Below are 26959 nucleotides of genomic sequence, written 5' to 3' on the forward strand. Positions count from 1 at the left end.
AGATATACTCAGCGTTGTGAGGCTAAACGAGAAGCTGCTTGAACAAAGAAGTTGCAGCACCATCAGGATTCATCTACCGGCAGTAAAGTCTGGAAGGATTGGCAAAATGGAGTTCACACCTCCCACGATAATAAATCATTCCCTGTACTGCCTAACGCGCCAGTTTGACAGAATTTGGCACGATATCCCTCAGGAGGACATCCAATAATCAGTCAATCCCAAGCCCTTTAACTGCTTGCATAAGGGACAGTGCTGAATCAGCGTGTTGTTGAGTTGCTCAATTTGTGAAGCTCTTTCTCTTAAATGTCTCATCCAATTTTTCTAAAATTATAACGTTTATCTGCACATTACATCACATCTACCGATTTTCGTTCCATTCGGGTAAGTCCTCCGCAGTTCTTTGTTTTTTCCTTATTTCTTTTTTAGTTTTTATTTTTGTATTTATTTGCCTTAGAGTGTATCAAAGTTGCGGTTAAGATGCTCGCAGTTGTCTTTGTGCCCCACGCTGTTGGGTCACAGCCAGTCCGTGTTTAACTGCCGTGTGTCTTGGTATGTCCCGCTGGCGAGACGAGCCGAGGCGCGCGGCCACCTCTTGCCTGCCCGTGAATCCCGAGACGGACGCCGTTGAAATTCTAACGCAGTGCTCTTCATCGAGAGTCGAGGTCGGCCGACTCGTTTACTCTGAACAAATTAGAGTGCTTAAAGCAGGAGAGCCCGCGTGAATTCTGCGTGCATGGAATAATGGAATACGACCTCTGTTCTATTGTGTTGGTTTTAACAGGGCTGGCAGAGGCTTTCGTGTTGCGACGTCAGAGGTGAAATTCTTGGATCGTCGCTGCACGAACTGAAGCTAAATAATTTATTCGTTGGTCAAGAACGAAAGTTAGAGGTTCGAAGGCAATCAGATATCGCCCTAGTACTAACCACAAACGATGCCTGCCAGTTCAAATGGTTCAAATGGCTCTGAGCACTATGGGACTTAACATCTGTGGTCATCAGTCCCCTAGAACTTACAACTACTTAAATCTAACTAATCTAGGGACATCACACACATCCATGCCCGAGGCAGTATTCGAACCTGCAACCGTAGCGGTCACGCGGTTCCAGACTGAAGCGCCTAGAACCGCTCGACCACACCGGCCGGCTGCCTGCCAGTGATCCGCCGCAGTTTCTCCGATGATTCGGCTGGCGGCTTCCGAGAAACCAACACCTTTTGGTTCCGAGGGAAGTTTTGTTGCAAAGATGAAACTGGTTTCAGCGGTAAATACTTGGAAAGGGGGGGCTATCTGGGGTGAAAAGTCAACTTACCCAGCGAGTGTTCCTCTTGTAGCTCGTCGCTACGTATTGCTTCATTACTATACTCTCTTCTACTATCGCTCTGGGGATTGTCATCGAATATGACCTCGTAAATTTCCTCATTAGTTTGTCCAGTAGTAAGGAGTAGTAACCTCCGGCTGACGTTCCGAACTTGCGGAGTAAATCTGAAAGCAGCACAAAAGTATGGACTGGTTTCTTTTTTTTTCCAGCCACTGCTACGGTTGGACTCTGGCGTGTAAACACAACCCTTGTTTCATCAACATTTATGAAACTTTAAGGAGAAATTCACTAGATATACGATCGGAGAAATGTATGCATCTCCAAGTGAAGCTCGCTGGCCATAACCAGTCTGCATATTTGTAATGTCAGCAAACTTCTGTACTTGTAATGAAACGGGGGAAGAGGAGGGGGAGGGGGGGGGGGTCAGAGACAGGGACGACCCAAGCAGCGCCCTCAAGTTTCGCGGGGCAGGCAGCAGGCAGCCACAGGTCAGCGACCTGGCGCCAGCACTTTCTCCGCGTGGCCTCCGCCGTAGAAAGCGAAGCCGCCAGCTGGCTGCGCGGCCTGCCGTGCCGCCTCCACGGCAGAGACAGCGCGAGACCTTTACAGGGAAAGCAAAGCATCCGCAGCATCTCCTTGGAGCACTTGTGGGAGGTTCACGGCTTGGAGCGTTGGACTTACATCTGAATGCACGTATACCAACTGAATTTGTCTTGAAATATGTAAAAGCAATACACCTTTTAGGGCTGTATACAAGTCCACAAAATTTGTGCATTATGTATTTGTGGCGAGATCTATTTACGAAATTTCAATCACCAACTTTCTCTTCCGAATGCGAAAACATTTTGTTGACACCCACCTACGTAGGGAGAATAGATCATCATAATAAAATGAGAGAAATCAGAGCTCCATCGGAATGATTTAGGTGTTCCTTTTTCCCGCGCGCCATTCGAGAGTGGAATGGTAGAGAGGTAGTATGAAAATGGTTCGATGAACCCTCTGCCAGGCGCTTAAGTGTGAATTGCAGAGTAACCGTGTAGATGTAGGTGTAAATGATATGTGAACCGTTATCCCCATGGCACATATTCCACTTCGCCCTACACTCGCTCACAAAGTCTCCTCATTGACATCAGACACAGTTGCCCAGTTATGTTCGTCTTTACAAAGACATCGTGTTTCCGTAAACTTTTGTACCCACTCTAACCATGTTAGAGGTGGTCCTGAGTTTACGACGCACTGCATTTGTGGACTCGGTGTTGCTAAACTCCATCACGGGAAACGCCTTCCCGGTTTGTCTGGAAGCTATGTTGCTGGAAATCACTGTAACCAAAAAAACTTCTTGAGTTACTGTATCCATAACTCAACTCAATACAAACGTTTTTTACTGTTACTTGAACATGTGTAGAACATTTGAATAACCCTGTATTTTATTCAACCACGCCATTCAGTGCTATGTTAGACATTCCAGTAAGCCAAACTTCTTCTGGCACCGGTACTATTTTTTCAGTAGCCTGACGAGAGAGGTCCGCAGTGGTTCAACAATGCCTCGATCGAACCTGCTGTGGCCTTCCTCCATTTTTACTGAAGTGAAAAATAGCTCCACCGCTGACGGTCCCATGTCGACGTAGAGTTGTACTGTAGTTTTCTCTCCACAAACCACAGAATCACGTGCTCTCGTGTTCTCCCTAGCAGCCTTTCAGCAATTTTTGATCTGTCCACTTACATTCCACAGTAACTTATGAACAGATAACTACGACAATGTTACATGTATAAGAGCAGATTTTATTGGAACTATGTATGACTAACCCATTTGTCGCTTACTGTACAGCCCTCACGAAGCAACAAGAACGTCAGTAGTGCATTAAATTTTTTTATTTGAGAATAATTTGTGGCTACAGCTTACGAGTGAGAGTTACCAAAGTAATGTGGTGTATTTGATCGGCTTATTTCTGATTACGTATTGTATCCAATTACTGATTTCGAGCGGATGTTTTAATGAAATAAGTTAACGCATGTCGCTGGTGCGTCTTGCCGGCCGAAGTGGCCGTGCGGTTAAAGGCGCTGCAGTCTGGAACCGCAAGACCGCTACGGTCGCAGGTTCGAATCCTGCCTCGGGCATGGATGTTTGTGTTGTCCTTAGGTTAGTTAGGTTTAACTAGTTCTAAGTTCTAGGGGACTAATGACCTCAGCAGTTGAGTCCCATAGTGCTCAGAGCCATTTGAACCATTTGGTGCGTCTTACTTTAAATACTGTTTGTACTTACTTGGTATAATGGCATGCCCACATTCAATGCAAACTAAATTGCCACTTGATACTTTCGCACGTCAAAACTATTGAAAGTAACTACGTTCACATTTGAAAAATGCCACAAAGAAAGTCAAAGGTGTGATGTAACTAACATTTTTTTGAAATTTAATTTTTGTGAGGTCGACAGCGTCAGCGTGTTTTGAGAATGAAAACGTAGGCTGTAATCTTTTTGTTATCTGTGCGATTGGCCTGTTTCAAGCTTTGGTAATTTTCAAGCTCGTACCTTAAGCTACCAGCTTCATTTTACACTTTAATACATCGCTGATGCATGTAATAACATTTTTACACAGACCACCAGAACCATACAATAAAATATTATTGTCACACAGGTAGTCTCCAGTATTTCGTTAACATCTTGCTGACGTGGATAAATACTTATAAAAACACTCAATGTTTCTGAAGGAAAGAAGTTGTACGGGATGTTTAAAAAAGTGTCACGTATTCATACAGAAGGTTGTGGAGGTCAAAACCAGAAAAAAGTTCCTGTAATTATATTTGCGGAAACCAGTGCCTGTAGAGATATGGGAAAATCTGTCCTCTCATTTCCATCAGTCTGTTACGTAGAAGTAGACACTATTGGCAGGGCTGCTTCCTGACACGTCCTTCAGCCCTTCTTCGCAGTGAATCACGCACTCTTTACAAATACACCTGGCTCCATTCGGACTGAGTCATATAAATTGAGGACACGGTCTTCTAACGTCTGCACATTGTCGATAAACAGGTGCTGCGTACCACAGACGTATGCGCTACTGGAGAAAGTTGGCCTTCCAGCAAGAGACAACGACTGTAGTTTATGCACGACGGGGCACCTTCCCATTTTCTGCGGACCATGTGACGGTACTCACGACAACTTTTCATGGACGATGGATTGATCGAGGAGGTCCAGTAGCATGACCTCCTAGTTCACCGGACCCAAATCCGTGAGATTTCTGGCAATGGCGGCATATAAGGTAATGGTGTATTACTATCCCATTAAAATATACATACATTACAGGGGCACGTGTCCTATTAATGTGAAACAGTCCGAATGGAACCGCACTTATTCGAAAGAGTGCGTGATTCACCGAGAAGAAGGGCGGGAGGATGTGTCCGGATGCGCCATAGTCATACGCAGCACCTCGATAGCGTCCTGCTTAACAGACAGATGGGAATGAGGGTACAGACTGACCCATGTCTCAACCGGTATTTTCTTCCGGCCTATCATTACTTGAACTTTTCTTCTATTTCTGACAAATCCTACCCCCTTTGGGAATATGGTTCAAATGGCTCTGAGCGCTATGGGACTTAACATCTGAGGTCATCAGTCCCCTAGACTTAGAACTACTTAATCCTAACTAACCTAAGAACATCAGACACATCCATGCCCGAGGCAGGATTCGAACCTGCGACCGTAGCAGCAGCACGTTTCCAAACTGAAGCGCCTAGAACCGCTCGGCCACAGTGGCTGGCTAGGGATATGTGACAACTTTTTAAACATCCTGTATAATACTATAATCGTGGTATAATGTTAGGTACATTCTTTTAAGCGCAGAATATACACTTCCAAGTGACGATGAATTGGAACTACTTTTAATAAAATAAGTTTTCCCAACGCTATGGAGCACAACTTAAATTACATTTTATTCTTTTTTGGTTCTTTTAACAAAGCTTGACCGTCTGAGTGCAGCTACCACTCATAGGCCACATCAAGTCATCAACTTCAATTAAGAATATGGCCCACATCACAACTATTAAAAAAAAATTGAGTGCCTTTCTCATCTCGTCTCTTCTCTGCTAATCTGAGATAAAACATTATCAGATCTGAGGCAGGCCAATTTTTCTCATTCAATCTTACGTTTATCATTTCTGCTGAACGTCCCACTATCAGAGGTTTATTTCTACATTGTATCTACCATGACTACACTCAATTTCGACGTAGTGGCGAAGAGACACATAAACAGACGTTTTATGCAAAGCATAAGCTGTTAAAATTTATTATACCGGTAGCCATACCGTGCAAAAACAGCGAGGGAGCTATCATTCGAGATATAAGAGATTTGTCGTTTGCTGAAAGACATTTAAATATACACTGATGACCCATAAACATTATGAGGACTGCCCACAGCGAGACTGAATGCAGCTTGGTGGCGTTGCAGAAGATTGCCTCGGTAAGGAACGTACAGGTATATGAGCGCAGCAGAGAGGAATAGCGTATCGTTCTAGCGACGATATGGTGAGTAGATGGGGAAATTTATTGACATAGCGACATTGGCAAAAGGTCGTTAGGGCCGGGCGCCTGGCAACGATATCGCGGAAACGACGAAGCTGGTCGGCTGTTCACGTGCTGCTGTCGCGAGCATCTATAGAAAATGGTTGAAGGACACTGCAATCCACAAGATGTTGGACGTCTGCGCCTCATCACAGAACGTGGAGTTCCGACGGTCGTCCGTCTGGCTGGTTCAAATGGCTCTGAGCACTATGGGACTTAACATCTATGGTCATCAGTCCCCGAGAACGTAGAACTACTTAAACCTAACTAACCTAAGGACAGCACACAACACCCAGCCATCACGAGGCAGAGAAAATCCCTGACCCCGCCAGGAATCGAACCCGGGGACCCGGGCGTGGGAAGCGTGTCCGTCTGTCTGTGGGAGAGGCGCTGATCTGTGGAAGATCTGACGACAAGGTACAGTGCCAGCGCAAGCACAAGCGTTACGAAACACGACGTTCAGCATACGTTCTTGCACATGGGGCTTGGCAGCTGGCGGCCTCTAAGTGTTTCCATGTGGACCCAAAGAGCTCGTCAATTATGGCTGCAATGGGCACGGAAAAATAGAGAGTGGATCGTGAATCAATATAGCTTGTTGCCTGGTCGGATGCATTGAGTTCCTCGTTGTCCCAGGTCAATGGTCCTGCCCGGATACGCTGCCATCTAGGCGTACCACTGCTTGAAACATGCACCGCGCCTCGGACGCAGGCCTTTGAGTGCACTGTTATGGTACCGCGGACATTCAACTGGGCTTACATGACAGTAGCAACTGAAGCTTTCATAACAGTTGTGGACTACGTGAACACTGTTGCAGGCCACCTGCATCCGTTCATGGTATACGTTTTTCCTGACGGTTCCAGTGATGGCAAGTTCCAGTGGATAACTGTCCGTGTCACGAGGCTACACTCGTGCTACGGTGGTTTGAGGATCATTATAGTGATATCATGTTTATGTTAGCCACCTAACTTGTTTAATCTGAAACCGATGTAACACGTCTTGGACGCTATCTGGTGACAGCCCCGCAGCGACAAGCCACCACCTCGTAATTGTGTGATCCGTGCGTAAATACCTCCAGAAACCTATTGAGGACTTTTCGAATCTATGTCGATTAGAATCGCTGCTGTTTTGCGTTCCAGTGTTCTTTCAAAATGATATTAAGCATGTGGTCGTAATGTTTTGGCCCATCAGTATATACACTGACGGAAAAAAATCGCAACACCAAAAAATAATAAACGTAGAGTTCTGAAATTTCGTCAATACATTTGCCATGGTAACATATTTAAGTGATTAACCGTGCAAGTTCACAGGTTAATGTAACCGCTAGGTAAACCACTGCAAATGTGGAATGTTGACACGTTAATAAGCGGTCGCCAGAATGTTGAATACAAGTATGAAAACGTACACGCTATCTATTGTACATGTTTCGGATGTCAGTTTGTTGGATGAAATTGCATGCCTGTTCTACTTGGCCGGTCAATACAGGAACGGTTAGTGCTTTTTCTGGATGACACTGGAATTGTCGTCCGATCATGTCCCATATGTGCTCTATTGGAGACATATCTGGTGATCGAGCAGGCCAAGACAACAGGTCGATACCCTGTACAGCATTATCGGTTACAACAGCGGTATGCGAGTAAGAGTAATCCAATTGGAAAACATCCCGTGGAATGCTCTTCATGAATTGGAGCACAACAGGTCGAATTACCAGACTGACGTACAAATTGGCAGTCAGGGTGCGTGGGATCACCACGAGAGTGCTCCTGCTGTCATATAAAAACGCAACACTCTGCTATCCAATGACTCTCGCTTGATGACACCACCAAAGTCGCGAACGAGGTCAGTGAAACGCAGTGCTCGGAGCTGTCCTTGAAGCAACCGATTTGTAACAGTTCGTTCTGTCATTGTGGTGCCAACTGCTGCTCGAATTGCTGTTACGGATGCAGTACGATGAGCCAGAGCCGTACGTCGAACACGATGGTGTTCCCTCTCGGTAGTGTCACATGGTCGGGCGGAGACTGGTCATCTTACGATCATACATTCTCGTGACAACCGCTGCTAGCAATCATATACAGTGGCTACATTCCAGCCACGTCTTTCTACAGTATCACAGAAGAAACATCCAGCTTGTCGTACCCCTATTACACGATCTCGTTCAAACTCAGTGAGATGTTGAAAATGGCGCCCTTGTCGCCACAAAGGCATTTTTGAATAACATCAAATCACCATGTTCGATCACAAAGAGAACTAACGCTCACGACCGTTACAGCGTGTATTTAAAACAAACCTGATTTGCGTCCTCATAGTGGCGTTACTAGCGCCACTGTTATGCGAGTGGCGCGATTTTGGATAGACATCATGTTTCAGATGCAGAAACACGCCTACCAACTTTCGTTTATGTTGCCATTTTTTCCGTCAGTGTGTATCTATGAAAATATTACAGCGGAAAGTTGCTAATTGAAGTCACGACGATGTTATGTCAGTCATTTTTGGAATGGAGGATGTAAAGGCGGTCGCCAGTTACAATAAAAGTTACCCCAGGAAGAGATTTCCAGGACATTGGTGGGAACGATGCAAAAACAGTTCTGGGTGTATTACGGTTGTGAACCCCTACAAAGTATTAAAAAAAGTATCTGTCTGTTTCTTACTCTCCTGTGAAACTCTGTTGCAGATTTATAAAGTGGGCTTCAGCCACTTCAGTTATTGTGGCGCCCACAAAACAAAATGTACAGGACATCACTGCATTAAACACGGAGTCCAACGTGAAGCAATGTTGCTTTTGTCGACTGATTAAATGCATTACATCACCGAATGTTTTGCATGTTTATACCTAATTCTATGATGGTATGCCAGTGAAGTAAAGGTAAATCTCACAATGCAAAGACTGCTTTAAAATAATGTTGCAACTGTGATAATTTGGAGTGGCACATATCCATGGCGATGGCAAACTTTTGATTATCCCAGTGCATATTGTGTAAAACTGGTTCACGATACGTAGTCTTAGCAATTTGAACAGGGCCACATACATTTAACATAAGGATAACGTTGGGGCACGGAATCTTGCAAGAGACGGCCGACCACCGTTATATGATAGTGTAGTACTGTAGTGGAGCTGAATAGGTCTCTTAAAAGAAGTCATATGGTCAGTGAAAAATCACTTACTCGAAGAGTTCTCTTGACGCGTCTCGTATTTATTTTCATAATCAGATATCCAAGAGCACAGAAAGTCACAGGATACGAGCGTTACTAAATGAACGTGTCACATAACTGACAAACCAGCAGCTTTAGCTGTCTGTCAGCTTATGTTACATGTACATTTATCAACGCTCGTATCCTATAACCTTTTGCGCAGTTGGATACCTGATGATGGAAATAAATCCAAAACGCGTCGAGTGAGCTATTTGAGTAATAAAGTCATTTTTCAGTGCGTGTACGACTTTTTTGAGTGAGATATTCAGCCCCAATAGAGCACTATACAATAATTTTGTATAACGTTTGTATCGATCCTTTGCATTCGATCAGCCAGCGAACTGGTGTTTGTTTATCTGCGACCACGTGGGATAGTTTCTCCGTAGATACGCCCCATTCTAAACACCGTTGAAGTGTGCTGGAATTCAGAAAATCAAAGGTCTGCTGGGATAACAAGCTGGGATTTAGGTCTCTACGCGTCGATGGCAAGCTACTGTTGGAAATTACCTGCTCCAGTTGCTTTCGGTGACGTTTTCGAAAGAATGCTTCTGAAGAATGAACATATACCTGCACCACTTTGCATATCGTTTTCCACAATGTGTACAAAAGAACCAAACTCATCTAAGAGGCTATGTTCAAGCTATTCCAGACAGACTGTGTCTCAAGTACCCAGAGCAAAGGCTAGCAGCGAGCACTGATGGTCAGGTGGCCGTGATAGTGAGCACACTGATTTGCAGCTAGGCCACTGGAGGAACCGGTGTGCGCATAAACCAATGTTACTTCGCAAGTGCGCGCTACAGTACGATACATTAATTATTACCAAAACATTTCCACTAATCCGTTCCAGAATATCTTACGTAACGCTCACAACTTACATACAGGTTTGGTATAATCGCTCAAGTACATCAGCCTTGCATGAAATAAGAGTATGTTATAGGATCACTCTCTCAAGCCGTGAACAATCGTCTCTTCGCCTAGAACACTCCCGTGGACATGCGAAATTTTTGCAAGCCAGTGCACCAGTCCGAAATGTAATGTAATTCTGTCGTCTTCAGAATGGTGGCCCAGTGCTCTAAGTTTCTTCACCCCTACTGCACTGAGCACAATGGGATTACCGTCGCAGTGTTAATGTGATGAAAACCACTGTGAGTAACAGATGGTAAACAAGCTTTAGTGAATCTGCTTGGTTTCCAAGAAGATTCCTGTGCCTTGTGGAGCAAACGTGGCTCTCGATAATGGTGAAAATTATTGCAGCCGTCCGGTTCACGCTGAAAAAACATTTTACAGCGCCAGGTATCGGTGTGGACAACTGTGAAAAGCTGGCCCGTAAGCAGCGGCTCTGAACCAGTTTAGAAAGTTTTCCACCTTATTGCTCAATCAAAACGAATGAAACCAAGCATTCATTAACTTACCTCGCCTTATAGGCTTTTAGCTTCATTTCTTTCTCAACGTTCAGAGGACAGATGCTCATCACCAAAGTGTGGGTGATTGTGGGGAGGAGAAGTTTCGGTGAAACCTGCAACACTGAAGCACCTTGCACAAAGTAACAGGGGTCATAAATTCCCTACACGAGAATACCACAGTGATGGGAGAAACCTAATATTCGCCTGTAGTCTCTGGAAAGTGAAAAAACCTGTGTCTCCAGTTCAATTTAGATTTTATTTTCCTGTGTCGGTATCTAAGGAAACTGCATAGTTAATATTTTATGTACCCAATGAAATGAGATGCCTGAGTACACCGCAAATATGATACCCTACGGCAACATCCACTGCTGCTTCTTAATGGTACCAACAATTTACTTCACGTCACATTTCAGTAGTTGCTAAGTACTGTGTGGAAGAGCATGGTTCAAGTGCATTAGTTTATTTGGTATGGATATCAGACGAGAAACACGTTCAGTGATCGCTAGAGTCTGACATAAGATATACGCAAGCGTACGCACCTGCGAGGGGAGCAATCCACGTAATTCGAGTACCTACAAAAACTATCCCGATTGAAATGGATGGCTGCCTTTCTGTAACAAAATTTTAACGGTGAAAAAGCTTATGTACCAATGAGTAACATTCAGCTCATTCGTACTTGCTGTTTTCCATCTAAACAGGAATGAACCCACAATGCTTTACTTGAAAAAAAAACACAAATTTCCACAATCTCTTGAAGTTCCTCAAGTGACCCTGAGCTCAACGTAACTGAGAAGACACATGACCTAATCTCCCGGAATAAGCGTTAGAGGTCGACGTTGTGAAATAATAATAAGAATAACAATAATAATGATGGCAAAATGATCAATACTTTTATATACACGCTATACTTGTTCTAAAATTAAATATTCTCTATGTTGTAAAAAGCACTATTTGCAAACAGCTATTATAGCACAAAAAGGCCTGGTGTGCGAGAGAAATCGCTGTGAGTTAGAAAAAAAAACCTAGAAGTTTTTTAGTTATTGTTTCTATGATACATACACTATGCTGTATCAAGTGAGATCATAAAGTATTACTTCTAACAATTTTTCTTGGGGACTGTTACTAAACAACACTAATATTTCTAACAGTGAAGTTCCTAAAATTGCGGTACTTACGTATGAGACACGTGCTGACTGTAAGTAAAGGCTTATACAGTATAATACTAATTGCTTTTCTTGTTTCAGCTCCATATGTCAAACAATGCCGGATGGGTGACCCGAAGATCATAGACTGCTTCATCGAGGCCTTGCACCACACGAGGCCGTATCTGGCGAAAGGTAAATGGAGAACATCATACGTTTGAAATAAACGCCGTCAGGAGCCACAGTGAGATCAAACTTTACATACGAATCTAAAACAACCATAATAAGGCAACCCCTTCTCCAAACGTGGAATGTAAACACCCAATTTATGCCTCTTTAGACACTAAAATATCTAACTTCCTTTGGTGCCGGGCGAGACTAGTATACTTCCAGTTTCTACTATTACCTAAGTAATTAAGTAACAGTTAAAAGTAAATGTCGCAGATCTTGTATCAAAAAGTGATCGACTTGTAATCTGTAACTTTCTAATCGACCTATGTCTTTTCGTAGTATAAACCAGACAGCGCATGGAGGAATGCGTCTGGAAGTTGCATGTGGCTTCCAACACATTACGCTGCACAATTTCATTTGATATAGTTGTGTAAGTGTGCCAATCAGAAACCGATAAACAGAAAATATGTTGAAACTGGCTCAAAGTTTCCAGGTGTAAATGAAACTGTTGATTTTGCATTACGCTCTAAGTGACAGATGTTTGCAGTCATCAGATCTCTGAGTTTGAAATCGGACGAATAGGGGTGTATCAAGGACAATTTTAACATTCTTTCTGACTGACTGACTGACGTGCAGAAGGCTACATGTGTGAAATTGGTAGGACTTACAATAAACTTTCTTGAGACTGAGAAGCTTAAGTGCAGGAATCACAATGGTCTTAGAAGGCATGGTTCGTGCGAAACTCAGCTTGCCCTTTTCTCACATGATATACTGCGAACTATCGATGAAGGGCAACGACTTGTGAAAAGCATTTGACATGGTGCCCCATTGCAGGGTATTAACGAAGGTATATGGAATAAGTTCACACATATGTGAGTGCCTCGAAGGCTTCATAAGTAATGGAATCCAGTATGTTGTCCTCGACTGCGAGTGTTCATTGGAGACAAGGATATCGTCAGGAGTGCGCCAGGGAAGTGTGATAGGACCGCTTTTGTTCTGTGTATACATAAATGATTTGGCGGACGGTGGGCAGTAATCTGCGGCTGTTTTCTGATGATGCCGTGGTGTACGGTAAGGTTTCGAAGTTGAGTAACTGTAGGAAGATACAAGGCGACTTAGACAAAATTTCCAGTTGGTGTGATGAATGGCAGTTAGGCCTAAATGTGGAAATATGTACGTTAATGCGGATGAATAGGAAGAAGAAATCTGTAATATTTGGATAGAGTATTAGTAGTGTCCTGCTGGTGCGACATATTCTTGACTACTGCTCGATTGTTTGGGATCCGTACCAGGTCGAATTGAAGGTGAAGCAGTTCAGAGGCGGGCTGCTATATTCGTTACCGGTACGTTTGAACAACGCGTAAGTCTAACGGAGATGCTTCGGGAAGTGAAATGGGAAGGGGACGTTCTTAGCGAGAAACACTGGTGAGAAAATTTAGAGAACCGATATTTGAAGCTGACTGCGGAACGATTCGACTGCCGCCAACATATATTGCGCATAACGACCACGAAGATAAGATACAAGAAATTAGGGCGCATACGAAGGCATATAGACAGTCGTTTTCCCCTCTGTCTATTTGCGAGAGGAACAAGAAAGGAAATTATTAGCAGTGGTACAGAGCCACGTACCGTGCGGTGGCTTGCAGAGTATCTATGTAGATATAGATGTAGATATTTCAGTTCTATCGCTGACCGACATGATTCTACAGAACGTTATCGCAAGGGATGACTCTTGAGTCATCATTTCCATTGCGAGCACGACAGGTAGCACCACTGTCACAGTGCGTAACTAAATCACATTTGGTTTGGACAAACGTCTAATGAGGTGTGGCACCAGTGCTTCAATGGACTGAAGAAAAAAGCCTCTGCTGCTAGTTTTACAAAGGCTGATAAAAGGAAAATGTGCCATTTGTTTAATAAGCAATGGTTGCAAAATACCGGTAAGGTTTATTTACAGAAACTGATAGAAAGTGACCTCTCGGAAGATCAGTTTGTGTTAAGGGGAAATGTAGAAACGCGTGAGGCCATAGTGACCTTAAGACTACCTTAGAACATAGGCTGAAGAAAGGCAAACCTATGTTTACAACATTTTGAGATTTATAAGTAGTTTTTGACCATGTTGTGCAGAGTTAAGTCTCTGAAATTCTGAAGGTAGCATGGATAAAATACTTAAATGCTGTACAGAAATCAAACTGCACTTGCAAGATTCGAAGGGCATGAAAGGAGAGCAGAAGTTGAGAAGAGAGTGAGACGGGGTTACAGCGTCTCCTCGATGTTATTCTGTGTCTGCATTCAGCAAGCAATAAGGAAAAATAAGGAGAAATTTCAGACGAGACAGATAAGAAAGAAGAAATAAAAACTTTTCCGTATGCCGATAACATTGTAATTGTCACAGGTGACAAAGGGCCTGGAAGAGCAGTTGAACATAATCAACAGTGTCTTGACAAGAGCTTATGAGATGATCATCAACAAAAGTAAAACAAGGGTAGTGCAATGTTGTAGAAATAAATCAAGTGATGGTGACAGGATTAGCTTAGCAAATAAGACACTAAAAACAGTAGCTGAGTTTTTCTATTTTGGTAGCAAAATAATGGGTGGACTGCAATCTCAAAGGGTGCATGGCAAATACAGGACGCGCTTGGATCAAGGAACAGTCGGAATTGTAGTTGTAAATTGTTGTAGTTGTGCTGCGAAAGTCCCTGAGCTTCAAGCGCTAATAGAGCGCACAGAAGCTGAAATCGTTATAGGTACAGAAAGCTGGCTAAAGCCTGAAATAAGTTCTGCAGAATTTTTTACGAAGTCTCAGACGGTGTTCAGGAAAGATAGATTAGGCAGAATTGGTAGTGGAGTGTTTGTGTCTGTCAGTAGTGGTTTATCTTGTAGTGAAGTCAAAGTAGATACTCCGTGCGAATTGGTATGGGTGGAGGTTATGCTTAACAGCCGAACTAAGTTAATAATTGACTCCTTCTACCGACCCCCAGACACCGATGATATAGTTGCTGAACAGTTCTGAGAAAATTTGAGTCTCGTAACAAATAAATACCCCACTCATACGGTTATAGTTGATGGGGACTTCAACCTTCCCTCGATATGTTGGCAAAAATACTTGTTCAAAACCGGTGGTAGGCAGAAAACATCTTCCGAGATTGTCCTAAATGCTGTCTCCGAAAATTATTTCGAGCAGTTAGTCCACGAGCCCACGCGAATTGTAAATGGTTGCGAAAACACACTTGACCTCTTAGCCACAAACAATCCAGAGCTAATACAGAGCATCATGACTGCTACAGGGATTAGTGATCACAAGGTCGTTGTAGCTAGGCTCAATACCGTTTCTTCGAAATCCACCAGAAACAAACGCAAAATAATTTTATTTAAAAAAGCGGATGAAGTGTCACTAGAAGCCTTCCTAAGAGACAATCTCCATTCCTTCCGAACTGGCTATGCAAATGTAGACGAGATGTAGCTCAAATTCAAAGATTTAGTAGCAATAGCAATTGAGAGATTCATACCTCATAAATTGGTAAGAGAAGGAACTGATCCCCCATGGTACACAAAACAGGTCTGAACGCTGTTGCAGAGGCAACGGAAAAAGGATGCGAAGTTCAGGAGAACGCGAAATCCCGAAGATTGGCTAAAATTTACAGACGCGCGAAATTTGGCACGGACTTCAATGCGAGATGCCTTTAATAGGTTCCACAACGAGACATTGTCTCGAAATTTGGTAGAAAATCCGAAGAAATTCTGGTCGTATGTAAAGTACACAAGCGGCAAGACGCAGTCAATACCTTCGCTGCGCAATGCCGATGGTACTGTTACCGACGACTGTGCCACTAAAGCGGAGTTATTGAACGCAGTTTTTCGAAATTCCTTCACCAGGGATGACGAATGAAATATTCCAGAATGCTTTCATGAGTTTCTTAGAAGTAGATACCTTAGGGGTTGCGAAGCAACTCAAATCGCTTGATACGGGCAAGTCTTCAGGTCCAGATTGTATACCGATTAGGTTCCTTTCAGATTACGCTGATACAATAGCTCCCTACTTAGCAATCATATACAATAGTTCGCTCACCGATAGATCTGTACCTACAGATTGTAAAATTGCGCAGGTCGCACCAGTGTTTAAGAAGGGCAGTAGGAGTAATCCATCGAACTACAGACCTATATCATTGACTTCGGTTTGCAGTAGAGTTTTGGAGCATACACTGTATTCAAACATTATGAATCACCTCGAAGGGGACGATCTATGGATACGTAATCAGCATGGTTTCAAAAAACATCGTTCTTGTGCAACGCAGCTAGCTCTTTATTCGCACGAAGTAATGGCCGCTATCGACAGGGGATCTCAAGTTGATTCCGTATTTGTAGATTTCCGGAAAGCTTTTGACACCGTTCCTCACAAGCGACTTCTAATCAAGCTGCGGGCCTATGGGGTATCGTCTCAGTTGTGCGACTGGATTCGTGATTTCCTGTCAGGAAGGACGCAGTTCGTAGTAATAGACGGAAAATCATCGAGTAAAACTGAAGTGATATCAGGTGTTCCCCAGGGAAGCGTCCTGGGACCTCTGCTGTTCCTGATCTATATAAATGACCTGGGTGACAGTCTGAGCAGTTCTCTTAGGTTGTTCGCAGATGATGCTGTAATTTACCGTCTAGTATGGTCATCCGAAGACCAGTATCAGTTGCAAAGCGATTTAGAAAAGATTGCTGTATGGTGTGGCAGGTGGCATTTGATGCTAAATAACGAAAAGTGTGAGGTGATCCACATAAGTTTCAAAAGAAATCCGTTGGAGTTCGATTACTCGATAAATAGTACAATTCTCAAGGTTGTCAATTCAACTAAGTGCCTGGGAGTAAAAATTACGAACAACTTCAGTTGGAAAGACCACATAGATGATATTGTGGGGGAGGCGAGCCAAAGGTTGCGTTTCATTGGCAGGACACTTAGAAGATGCAACAAGTCCACTAAAGAGACAGCTTACACTACACTCGTTCATCCTCTGTTAGAATATTGCTGCGCGGTGTGGGATCATTACCAGGTGGGATTGACGGAGGACATCGAAAGGGTGCAAAAAAGGGCAGCTCGTTTTGTATCATCACGTAATATGGGAGAGAGTGTGGCAGATATGATACGCGAGTTGGGATGGACGTCATTAAACCAAATACGTTTTTCGTCGCGGCGAGATCTACTTACGAAGTTTCAATCACCAACTTTCTCTTCCGAATGCGAAAATATTTTGAGCCCAACCTACATAGGTAGGAATGATCATCAAAATAAAATAAGAGAAATCAGAGCTCGAACAGAAAGGTTTAGGTGCTCGTATTTCCCGCGCGCTGTTCGGGACTGGAATTGTAGGGAGATAGTATTTTTCTGGTTGGATGGACCCTCTGCCAAGCACTTAAATGTGAATTGCAGAGTAATCATGTAGATGTAGATGTAGATGTAACTGACTTGTCCGAAGTACAGCGGATATAAAACACAAACTGGCAATATTGAGAAAATAAGTACTGAAGATGATAAATTTGTTAAGGCCAAATATAAATTTAAATCTGATATAAATTTAAGTTCTAGGAAATCTTTTTTGGTGGTATTTGCCTCGCACAGAGGTGAAACACGGGCGATAATTAGTTCACTCAAGAAGAGAATAGAAACTTTGGAAATGTGTAACTACAAATGGACATTGAAACTTAGATGGGTACATCGAATAATTAATGAGGAGGCACTAAATCGAAGTACGGAAAAATCCACCCTTACGAATGAAGTAGACGCAGCGCTTAATGAAACTGCAACGGCAATTGCTAGATGTCTAAAACCAACTCCTGTTTTGATAAATGGTACTGCATGGCAGACAGTACCTCACCTGTGAATCGTTGCAAAGTAGCCACAATGCTAAAAGAAGAAAGTCGAAGAAAATGAGTTACACCTTGTGCATGGACATGATACTCTATGATCCACGTTAAAATGTAGGAATACCATTTTACAGTCAACATCTGAACCAAATATTCCATCAGGAAAGCCCACGAAAAACTGTGGGAAGTCAAAGTGAGTCATCTTAAAGCAGGGGTAAAGCCATCAGAATGCATATCAGCCAGATACCACTTGGACTGGACATGGATATTAGTGAACAAATTTCGAATGGGTGTTGGGAAATCTAAGGACAGTATAATGAAGTAGGGGATTTTAAAAAAGACCAGCGCGTTGTTATACAGAAAAGGAAACATTTGTGTCAGTATTCATGTTTTCCTGAGTCTTGCAGCGAAGAGGAGTTGTTCAAGGCACAAGAGAGTGCTGCAACAGTTGCTCATTTCTGGGAAAATATTGATTTCAGCTTTATTAGTAAATACGGGAGGCGTTCAATAAGCAATGCAGTACGAGGGGCATTTGAAAAGTCCGTGCAAAGTCCGAGAGAAGGCACCACCGGTGAGTATCGAGGACTTGTTTAGTTAGTAGCATCTTTAGAAAGAACGCACACCAAGTTTCAGCCACATTGGTCTATTTCTTTGTGTTTGTCATTCATGTGAATAAAGGCAGTGGAGTGATCGTCAAAAAATGGACGAAAAAGAATTTCATGTGGTGATTAAACATTACTTTATGAAAGACAAAACGCCTCAGGAAAACTAAAGAGAAGCTTGATAAACATTTTGGTGACTCTACACCTTCGATTAGAACAGTTGGTAAGTAGTTTCAAAATTTTCGGATTTGCCATATGGGCACAAATGATGCTGAACGTTCTGGACGCCCTGTGGAGGTTACGACTCCAGATATCATTGATAAAATCCATGATATGGTGATGGTTAACAGAAGAGTTAAGGTGTATGAGATTGCTAGCGCTGTGGGCATCTTGAATGAACGGGTAGATAATATTTTGTATAAACATTTAGACATGAGAAATCTATCTGCAAGATGGGTTCCGCGATTGCTCACGCTTGACCAAAACGAAATTGTGTGAAGTGTTGCAGGGATGCTTTGCAGCTGCTCAGGAAGAATTCGCAGGACTTGAAGCGTCGTTTCGTCACTGTGGATGAAACATGGATACATTAATATACGCCTGAGACCAAACAACTATCTAAACAATGGGTTACCAAGGGAGAATCTGCACCAAAAAAGGCGAAGACCATTCCTTCGGCCGGAAAGGTTATGGCGACTGTCTTTTGAGATTCGCAAGGGATAATCGTCATCGACTATCTGGAAAAGGGTAAAACTATTACAGATGCATGTTATTCATTGTTATTGAACCGTTTGAAAACCGAGCTGCAAGAAAAACGCCGGCCATTGGACCGCAAAAAAGTCCTTTTCGATCACGACAATACACCGGTACACACCTCAGCAGCTGTAGTCGCAAATGTAACGGAAACAGGATTCCAACTCGTTTCTCATCCCCGCTGCTCTCTCTCGGACGACTATTTGTTCCCTAATTTGAAGAAATGGCTGGTGGGACAAAGATTTTATTCAAACGAAGAGGTGATTGCAGCAAGTAATAGGTATTTTGCACACTTGGACAATTCCTATTATTCGGAAGGGATCAACAAATTAGAACAGCGATGGACGAAGTGTATAAGTCTAAAAGGAGACTAATTCGAAAAATAAAATAAAAAATGGTTTACCCCAAACACGTAAGTAGTTTTTATTTTTGCACGGACTTTTCAAACGCCCCTCGTACATTTCCTTCCTCGGCTAGTTTCGGCTCAAAGAACTCGGAATTTGTTGTGAGATATCGTGGAATATTCCCACTTCAGCAACTGCAGCATCATGTAGCCTACAAAATGGTGTCTGCAACAAAGGTGCCTTCCAAGCAGAAAGGTGTCATTCACTTTGTTTTGGCGGAAAAAGAGAGCAATGCAGATATTCATAGCTGCTTGCTCAGTGTCAACGTATACATGGCAGTGAGCAAAATTACGATGAGTCGTTGGGCGATGCATCTCTTACCAACTCAAGATAGTCGCGCAGACCTGTCCGACCTCCAGAGTGCCGGCCGGTCGCACACGGCTGTGACTTCCACAACGTTGGAACGTGCGGACACTAATTCGAGGTGATCGACGGATCACAATCAAACACCTCGTCTGCACAAATGGACGTATGTTGTTAGTGCTGATACACTCGTCATCCAGTTGGGCTACTCAAAGGTGTGTGTACGATCTTCCGACTTCCACTGTCTGGCGTAATGAAGGATGCACTCCGTGGCAAGCAGTACGTGGATGAGGGAGAGGATATTGATGCATCACAGCGTTGGCTCCGACGTTTGCATTTAGAGTCGTACCATGTGTGCATATAAGACCTCCCATAAAGCTCGCATAAGGCCGTCACACTGAACGGAGACTATGTTGAAAAATAGGATTTTGTAGCCAAACGAGTGGGAAATAATACGGTGTATTTGAATCCTGCATAAACCCAGCCCGCTTTCAGAAAAAAAATGTGTTGCATTGTGCCCATCGTATATGTATAAATTCTTTCCATTTCCTTACCTGACATTTGTCTTGATATACGAACACAATTCACAGAAAGTTTAGGACGTTTTCATTGCGCACGAATGTCGAGGGTCAAACTCCAGGCCATCTGTCTTCTAAGCCTACTGTGAAAGGACAAGTGAAACCGACATTACTCGCAGTCTTCATTACGTGAGTGAGCTTGCTGCAGGGTCTCCTCCTGCGAGATGTCGACACGTCACTCGCAGATGCAGGCGCGCAGGGGGCAACGACTCCCCCTGCAGCAGCGCACTGCTCTTACCTTACGCAACGCCGTTTTATGTAACTGCTGACCACCGCGGCTTGCAAGCATATAAAAACGCTTCAGCTCAGCGGCACAGTGAAAGCACGTGTTAGCTGTTTTGCAGACTACTGCAAAACGAAATGCTGACCTTTTGCAGCGCAACATACTTACCGCACTGAATGTATCCATATTTGGCTTTGCTCTGAGAACGGGTACGACCTGTACTTATTAAACACCTGTAGAGGTAGGAAGTTCACAATTAGAACCGCACAGAGAGATCAAGTTCCGGCCGCTTCCACTTCCTGCTCCTGTTTATCTTCGGCTTTCACTTTCCACTCTGATGTAATCGTTATTTCGTCAAGTCACTAACAAAAGATCGTAAGAAGTGCAAATGCGGATACTGAAGGGCTATGGCTAAGAATGTTTTATGAGTACTTCAAAATTCGTGTTATATCAATTATGTTCACTACATACACTAAAACTCTTTGAAATTCTATTCGTTAATGTCACTTATTGTTAAAAACCATTAGCGATAGAGTGACTGGCCGCAGTTTTTTACTCGAAGCGCAAATGTAGAAATATTTCGACTATTCCATAAAACGGTCTACTCTGGTAGCTCATCTAGACGATATGCATGTTTCTCTTGTTCTTTTAATCAGTATATCATTTGATTCTTCCACACCACAGTTTCACAAATTTAAATTCACCTCAAAGACTACTCCACAAATCATTTTCAGATTTCTAGTTAATTAAATAAAACATCATACGAGGAGCGCTCAATTTTCTGAAAGCAGGTTGGTTTTAATCAGGATTGCAACACACCATGGTGTTCCTCAATCTTCTGTCTACAAAACCGTATTTTTAAACGTAGTCTGTGTTCAATTAGACGCCCCTGCGACACCTTACTGGGAGGATCTGTGTACTCTCATGGTACCACTCTACTGGCCGACGTTGGAGGCAACATCTTGCTGCATCAAACTTCCTCATCATGCATGTACTGCTTCTCGCAGAGTGCGTCTTTCACTGGGCCAAACAGATGGAAGGCGAAAGGCGCAAGGTCCGGACGATAGGGTGGATGAGGTAGAAGAGGAAAATGAAGTTTTGTGAGTTCCTCTCGGGTGCGCAGACTTGTGTGGGGCTTCGTTGGCATGGAGAAGGAGACGTTCATTTGCATTTTTGTGGTGACGAACACGCTGAAGTCGTTTCCTCAGTTTCCTGAGGGTAGCACAATACACTTCAGAGTTGATCGTTGCATTATGAGGGAGGACATTAAAGAGAATAATCCCTTCAGAGTCCCAGAGGAAGATTGCCGTAATTTTATCAACTGAGGGTGCGGCTTTGAAATTTTTCTTCGAAGGAGAGGTTGTGTGGCGATGCTCCATGGACTACCGTTTTGTTTTGAATTCATGTGACGATGTTCGACAAAAAACTGTCACATAGAAACTCATAACCTACAACCAGTTCCGCCAGATAGTCCTTCGTTGTCATTCATGGTTTTCGTTTGTGCGCCGAGGAACCCAGCAGGCACACGCCATTCGAGTATCACAACTATTAGCTGAGGGTGTCAGCATTACCAAGAGAGAGCAACAGTTAGCCAGAGTGGTGTTTGCTTGTGATACGTCGATCACCTCGAATGAGAGTGTTTTCATGTTCCAACATTGCAGAAGCCACAGTTGTGTGCGGCCAGCCGGCATGCGGAAAATCGGACAGGTTTGAGCTGTCATCTTGAGATGATGAGAGGCGTCTCGCCCAACGACTTAACGCGCTTTTGTTCACTGCCATGTTTTCATTCTGCAAACGCCTATGAGAATTTGCAATGCTCTTGTTTTCCGCCAAAATAAACTCAATGACAGCTCTCTGCTTAGAAGTCTCTTCTATTACAGACGCCATTTTGAATGCTACTTACAGCTCCATCACCTGTGGGAACGTCACGATACAACAGTTGCTGAAGTGGGAATATTCCACAACATATTAGAAGAAATTTCGCATTTTTTGAACTGAAACTGCCCGAGAAAGAAAATGTGTTGCATTATTTATTGAACGGTCCTCGTAATCTGATGTAAAGAAAATCTCAACAATAAGGAAAGTTCCCATAGGAGTAATATAAAATATTTAACGCAGTTAGAAATTCTAAGCAGAGCTCTTTCTGTCGGGTGCCGAGATTGTTAAGCAATATGACCAATACGACAAGACAGTTCCAATAGCGAGCAACAAATTCCGCTAAAGCGCATCACTAATGTTAGAAAATAAATAAATAAGACCTGAAAATGGTTCTATCGCGTAGTCGTACGATGAAAATGAAGAAACAGAGGATGAGAGTGGGTGGCGGTGCATGTAGCACGACGGCGAGGCGCACGCTTTCTCACGCATGATTTCGGGCAGCCTTTTTCTGTCCTACAGGAGAATATCACGATGCATTAGGCGTGCGGGTTCTTGGCTCTAGCAGATTCACCGGCGTTCCAAATCGTTGATAATTTTACCATGGAATCATAGGGTCCTGTAAAGCACGACCTATTAAGGGCGTACTCAGTGTCAGGTGCGGCTGCGTCTCGCCGGTGAAGAGACATCTATCTCAAACAATGTTCCCTATCTTCATTTTATTCTCTTCTCAAAACAAAAATTGGCCAGGTGCAAGTAGAACTCGCACTGTGGGGGTACTGTACGAACTTAATTGTGTATACAGACAGTATAATCGAGAATCACGATGATTTTACTTGTTATCAACGTTGATACTGGCAAGATACCCGTCCCAAGGATTCCAAGAGTTTAGAGAGATTTTTTAATTTCAACTTTGAAATTGGATTATAAAGGAGAAAAGAATTTTTTTTTCTTCTAATATAATTTCAGATTAGTAATTTTCAGATTATTTTCCCTTTACTTTTACTGTGAAACTTTTCTTCTTTCCAAATTTCATGATTCTACGTCAAGGGGACGTACCCTGTAGGTTTTAATGAGTGAGTTTGCGAGTATCAAAACATGTGAAATGAATGATCGTACCTTTTGATTGCATTGACTTGGATTCTCATATTTATACCGCCAAGGAACTATAGACTTTAATATGTCACATATATTTCAACTTAATGCGTCTACCCGTTCCTGAGAATACGGAACAGCCAGACACACAGACACATAGAGAAACAGACAGGCAGACAGATGGACAACGAAGTGACCCTGTAAGGGTTCCATTTCTACCGTTTCAGCTGTGGAACCCTAAAAATCATGAAATATGTCCACACTGTAACACCACCGCGTGCTGAATGCGCAACGGCGCCCGCGGCCTGTGCTGCGTACGTGGTCAAATTTCGTTGCCCGGTGGGGGCAAGTGTAGCGGCTAAGTGGACTGAATGGAAAACTACGGCCAGCGCAAAATTATCGGACGGTGAGATCTAGTTATCTAATTAGCCTGAATGATGGTTTAGGGCCCAAGATATAACTGAATAATTTCGATATTTTAATAGGCACCGAACTCAAAAGACGATATGTATCTAAGCGTAGGGACTCTCATGACCACCCTTTTGTTTTCCCTTAGCGTGTTCTCAAGATCTGTTTACGGAATTAATTTGTGACATTTGATTTAGAGTTAGATGTAGTCTTGAGCTTACTAGAGCAGATGGAACGGTTCGTCCTACGATATGCGTCTTCTGCCCTGATTTTCTAGACTGATCGATATAATGCAGCGATTAAGAAGCTGTATTCGCATTTTGGAGGAGCGGGCTTCCAGTTCGGCTCTTTTCTAGGAAAAGAGTATAGTCAATCGACACAACACTTACTGCTCTAACGATAGTGTCGGGACATGTGGTGTGCTTCTGTTTTGCAAGTTAAGGATTAAGATATATTTTAAGTTTCCTTTTTTTTTTTTAAATTTACGTAAGAAGACTACTGTAGCCCTTGTCATTTACTTTAGAAGGTGCGAATATGGTACGAATACAAGTAGGCGACAGTTTTATACCTTGCAATACTTTCAGACTGTCCCTCTAACCAGCTCCGTAACAGAAGTTTAATATACACAGACGGAAATAATCACAACACCAGGAAGGAGTTGTCGACATAAACTAAAATTGGTAGGCATGTTTACACATCTGAAAGACGATGACTTTTCGTATTTTACCCCAGTCGCATAATAGTGGAGCTGGTAACGCCATTATTTAGGGTGAAAATCAGTTTTGCTTTAATTTACGCTCTATAACGGTCGTGAATGTTTCTTACCTTTGAGATAGGATGTGGTAAGTTGATGTTAATCAATAATGCCTTTAAGGCAACAAAGGTGCCATTAACATTACCTCACTGAGTTTGAAGTGAGCCATGTACACTCCTGGAAATTGAAATAAGAACACCGTGAATTCATTGTCCCAGGAAGGGGAAACTTTATTGACACATTCCTGGGGTCAGATACATCACATGATCACACTGACAGAACCACAGCCACATAGACACAGGCAACAGAGCATGCACAATGTCGGCACTAGTACAGTGTATATCCACCTTTCGCATCAATGCAGGCTGCTATTCTCCCATGGAGACGATCGTAGAGATGCTGGATGTAGTCCTGTGGAACGGCTTGCCATGCCATTTCCACCTGGCGCCTCAGTTGGACCAGCGTTCGTGCTGGACGTGCAGGCCGCGTGAGACGACGCTTCATCCAGTCCCAAACATGCTCAATGGGGGACAGATCCGGAGATCTTGCTGGCCAGGGTAGTTGACTTACACCTTCTAGAGCACGTTGGGTGGCACGGGATACATGCAGACGTGCGTTGTCCTGTTGGAACAGCTAGTTCCCTTGCCGGTCTAGGAATGGTAGAACGATGGGTTCGATGACGGTTTGGATGTACCGTGCACTATTCAGTGTCCCCTCGACGATCACCAGTGGTGTACGGCCAGTGTAGGAGATCGCTCCCCACACCATGATGCCGGGTGTTGGCCCTGTGTGCCTCGGTCGTATGCAGTCCTGATTGTGGCGCTCACCTGCACGGCGCCAAACACGCATACGACCATCATTGGCACCAAAGCAGAAGCGACTCTCATCGCTGAAGACGACACGTCTCCATTCGTCCCTCCATTCACGCCTGTCGCGACACCACTGGAGGCGGGCTGCACGATGTTGGGGCGTGAGCGGAAGACGGCCTAACGGTGTGCGGGACCGTAGCCCAGCTTCATGGAGACGGTTGCGAATGGTCCTCGCCGATACCCCAGGAGCAACAGTGTCCCTAATTTGCTGGGAAGTGGCGGTGCGGTCCCCTACGGCACTGCGTAGGATCCTACGGTCTTGGCGTGCATCCGTGCGTCGCTGCGGTCCGGTCCCAGGTCGACGGGCACGTGCACCTTCCGCCGACGACTGGCGACAACATCGATGTACTGTGGAGACCTCACGCCCCACGTGTTGAGCAATTCGGCGGTACGTCCACCCGGCCTCTCGCATGCCCACTATACGCCCTCGCTCAAAGTCCGTCAACTGCACATACGGTTCACGTCCACGCTGTCGCGGCATGCTACCAGTGTTAAAGACTGCGATGGAGCTCCGTATGCCACGGCAAACTGGCTGACACTGACGGCGGCGGTGCACAAATGCTGCGCAGCTAGCGCCATTCGACGGCCAACACCGCGGTTCCTGGTGTGTCCGCTGTGCCGTGCGTGTGATCATTGCTTGTACAGCCCTCTCGCAGTGTCCGGAGCAAGTATGGTGGGTCTGACACACCGGTGTCAATGTGTCCTTTTTTCCATTTCCAGGAGTGTATTAGGGTTACGAAAAGCTAGATGTTCGTTCTGCGTTACTGCGTAAATCCTTGGCTGGGATGTAGCCACCGTATCTGATTGCTGCCAGCGGTGGTCACGAGAGTGTACGCTCAGAAGAAGATAGGGTTTCTGACGGCCACGTGGCCCTCAGAGAGAGAACAACATCATGTTCGACGTGTCGCTCTGTTGCATGGCACTGCATCTGCAGGAGCAATGTGAGCAGCAGCTAGCACCACAGTGACACAATGAACTGTTGTAAATCGTTTACTTTAATGACTACTCCGAGTGAGACGCCCTGTAACGTGCATTCCACTCTGACCCCCAAGCACCTCCACTTGCGACTGCAGTGGTGACAAGCCAGAGCTCATTAGAGGGTAGGGTGGACGCCTGTTGAGTTTTCTCATGAAAGCTGTTTCTGCCTCAGTGCCAGTGATCACCGTGTGTTGCTTAGAAGCAGGTCAGCCGAGGGCTTGCAACCAACCTGCCTGCGTGCTAGACACTCTGGACCATCACCTGAAGTTATGGTCTGGAGTGCGAGTTCGTCCAACAGTAGGAGCACTCTCGCCGTTATCCCAAGTAGCCTAATTCCAAATCTGTACGTAAATCCGGTTATTCGATTCGTTCTGCTGCCATTCATGAACAGCGTTTCAGTAGGTGTTTCACAACTGCATAATGTCCACCCACAAGCCGTTTTTCTAACTCAACATGCTCTACAAATATTGGCATGTTGCCTTGGTGTGCTCGATCACCA

General features: G+C 44.1%; 1 protein-coding gene across 1 annotated transcript in view; it reads left to right on the forward strand.

The window, feature by feature from the left end:
* Window positions 1-26959, forward strand: part of LOC126455585 (circadian clock-controlled protein daywake) — a 94628-nt gene that overhangs the window by 35073 nt on the left and 32596 nt on the right. Inside the window, exon 3 of the mRNA XM_050091343.1 lies at window positions 11706-11798. Coding sequence (XP_049947300.1) covers window positions 11706-11798 — 93 coding nt within the window. The remainder of the gene's footprint in view (window positions 1-11705; window positions 11799-26959) is intronic.

Source organism: Schistocerca serialis, chromosome 2, assembly GCF_023864345.2.
Source record: "Schistocerca serialis cubense isolate TAMUIC-IGC-003099 chromosome 2, iqSchSeri2.2, whole genome shotgun sequence".
NCBI lineage: Eukaryota > Metazoa > Arthropoda > Insecta > Orthoptera > Acrididae > Schistocerca > Schistocerca serialis.